At 34.2% G+C, this 2,562-nt stretch overlaps 1 protein-coding gene across 1 annotated transcript in view; it reads right to left on the bottom strand.

Annotated features, from left to right (window-relative positions):
* Positions 1-2,562, bottom strand: part of SDCCAG8 (SHH signaling and ciliogenesis regulator SDCCAG8) — a 352,265-nt gene that overhangs the window by 320,744 nt on the left and 28,959 nt on the right. The window contains exon 5 of the mRNA XM_007949144.2: positions 2,189-2,314. Within this exon, the coding sequence (XP_007947335.2) occupies positions 2,189-2,314 (126 nt within the window). The remainder of the gene's footprint in view (positions 1-2,188; positions 2,315-2,562) is intronic.

The following is a 2,562-nucleotide window of genomic DNA, read 5'->3' as shown; positions in this document are numbered from 1 at the left end:
GATCATTTTTTCCATATCCCTAAAGAATGTTGATGGGATCTGGATTGGGATTGCATTGAATGTATAGATTGCTTTGGGTAGAACTGACATTTTCACAAGAACATTGTGATCTTTTAAAGAATTATATACATGTGATCAAATTGACAATGCACTCAAAAAAAAAAAATGGGAAGCTTTGGGGCAATGAGTTCATGATAATAATAGTAGAATAATTTGGAAAAGAATAGCGATAGCAAGAATGGTAGCACAACTTGAAGAATATGATCAGTGTCACTGAATTGTACATGTAGAAATTGTTGAAATAGTATAACTTTGTGTCTACTTTCACCAAATTTTTTTAAAATTAAAAAAATATCAAGGTGACATAATACATCTGCAACAATTATTTAAGTACTTACGTTGCATTTTAGCTCATATGACTGCTTAGAAAAACAGTCTTTAAAACCTTATCCTTTCTATAATCATGGTTGTAGCTTTCCTTGGCCAAGTTTTCCTTTGTTCATACTGCAAGCCAGTGCTTTTATCACTATTTCCTTCCCCTTTACATTAGTACTCACTTCTTTTGTTCTCTGATTCTCTCATCTGCCTAATTTCCTTTCACATTTCACTTCCCCTTCTTCCATTTCTTTGCCATTGTATAAATAATGAAGACTAATAATTGAGTCAGTGCTTGCTAAATGACCATATAGTTGGAAGAAAAGCAAAAGAACAAACTTTAAAATGTGCTACTTCTAAACATTTTCTATATGGCTTATCATCTTCAAATTGATATAAAAATAATAAGCAACTAAGATTGAATTTTTAACCAAGAATATTAGTAATTATGTAAACCTTCTGAAATAAACTTTTATAGTGAATAGAAAATAGCTGATTACAAACTAAAATGCAATTACAGACAAATAAATTGAAATACTAACAATCCACTTTATTATTCAGAGTTAACACAATCAGCTGATTCTAAATGGCAAATTCTAACACATATACAACTCAAGGATAACAAATGAAACATTAGGTATCAGGTTAAAAAAAACATCAAAAATAAAAACAATATAGGACAACTAGGTAAAGCATTAAGGCACAGTGATGATTAAGTCAAAACCACAAAAGTCCTTTGTGAAGCTGAACAACAACAGCAACAACAAAATTAAAATTTCCCCCTAGAAACTTGAATTTGTCTCAAAATGCAGAATAAGCTATGACTAACTGCCTCCTGTAGCAAGAGAGGGATAAACATTTTTAAAGAAAAAGTATCTTAGACAAAGCATATTATCACCACAAGAAGTTCTGTTAAAGAATTATAGAAATCATCTAGTCCATTGTTCTTCAAAATGTAGTCCATCAATATAAGAATCACTTGGGGAACTTTTTAAAAGTTCATTTTCCTAGGACCCAAGCCAGATCAGCTGAATTAGGCTCTTAGAGAATGGAGCCCAGAAACCTACATTGTCAACAAGTACCCCAAATGAATGTTAGTCATATGAAATCTAAGAACTATTAACAGGTCTATCTTCTCAAACTAATGATAAAGAAATCGAGGAACCATGAGGTTAAGCCAGAAAAGCCCTCCAAAACTACATGCTAAAAATCAGCTTGTTAGGGACAATGCTAAGACTAATATTTTGATCCTCAGGCCAACATCTCTCTGCTACACTTTGTGGCTAATTAGACTTACTGGATTTCAGTGGTCAAGGAAATTTAGAGAAATATAACAGAAATCTCAGCTAAGGTTTTGAGCAGCTTCTAGATTTAGCACAAGGCCTCAAAGTCCTTCCTCTATAATATACTTCCTGCTTTCACACATGTTTTATCCATATGGAAAAAATACATATATATAAATGGTATGTCAGAAATGAAACTGGCGTAGATTTTAGGCATGACAAAATCATTTTATTTCAGGATTCATTCTACCATAGTAAATTATAATTTTTGAGGCCCCAAGTGAATCCTGGAATAGTACCTTTGTGAAACTTCTAGCAGATCAGAAGCTGGGGAACAGGATATAAGGGAATATACGGAGCAAGAAGAATGTGATTGAGACCCTCTTGTCTTAAGATTTCAAGTCTCTCTCCCAGCATCATTGGACACCCCCATGTAGAACTTTTTTTATTTTTGAGGTAAATTTTAGGTTTGGATCTTTTTCCCAATTAAGCAAACTAATATATAATTTATGGTTTTAAAAAGTGCTCACAGATGGATCTAGAAGTGTTTGTTCTTTCATTGTCTCCTCTCCTCTTTGAAATTTCAGCTCTTGCTGGAGCCAGTCCTTTTCAAACACAAGTACTTGTACTTTATTTTTCATTCCAGAGAGTTCCTCCTATAAAAAGCAGAGGCAAACACCAAATATATTCAGTATTTTTAAGCATTGCTTTTATTTGCTGATTACTAAATGATTCAAAGGGGCTCTGGTAGCATAGTGCCTAAGGCACTTGACTGCTAACCAGAAGGCTGGCGGTTCAAACCCACCAGCCACTCCTCGGAAGGAAGGTTGGGCAGTCCTACTTCCGTAGTGACACTGCCTCAAAAACCCAAGGAGGGGTCGCTATGAGTCAGGGCTGACTCGAC

This window comes from Orycteropus afer, unplaced genomic scaffold, assembly GCF_000298275.1.
Source record: "Orycteropus afer afer isolate SDZICR_OR568_19922 unplaced genomic scaffold, OryAfe1.0 scaffold00239, whole genome shotgun sequence".
NCBI classification, from domain to species: domain Eukaryota; kingdom Metazoa; phylum Chordata; class Mammalia; order Tubulidentata; family Orycteropodidae; genus Orycteropus; species Orycteropus afer.
The sequence above is the reverse complement of the archived record's forward strand: the minus strand, read 5'-3'. Positions and strand labels throughout refer to the sequence as shown.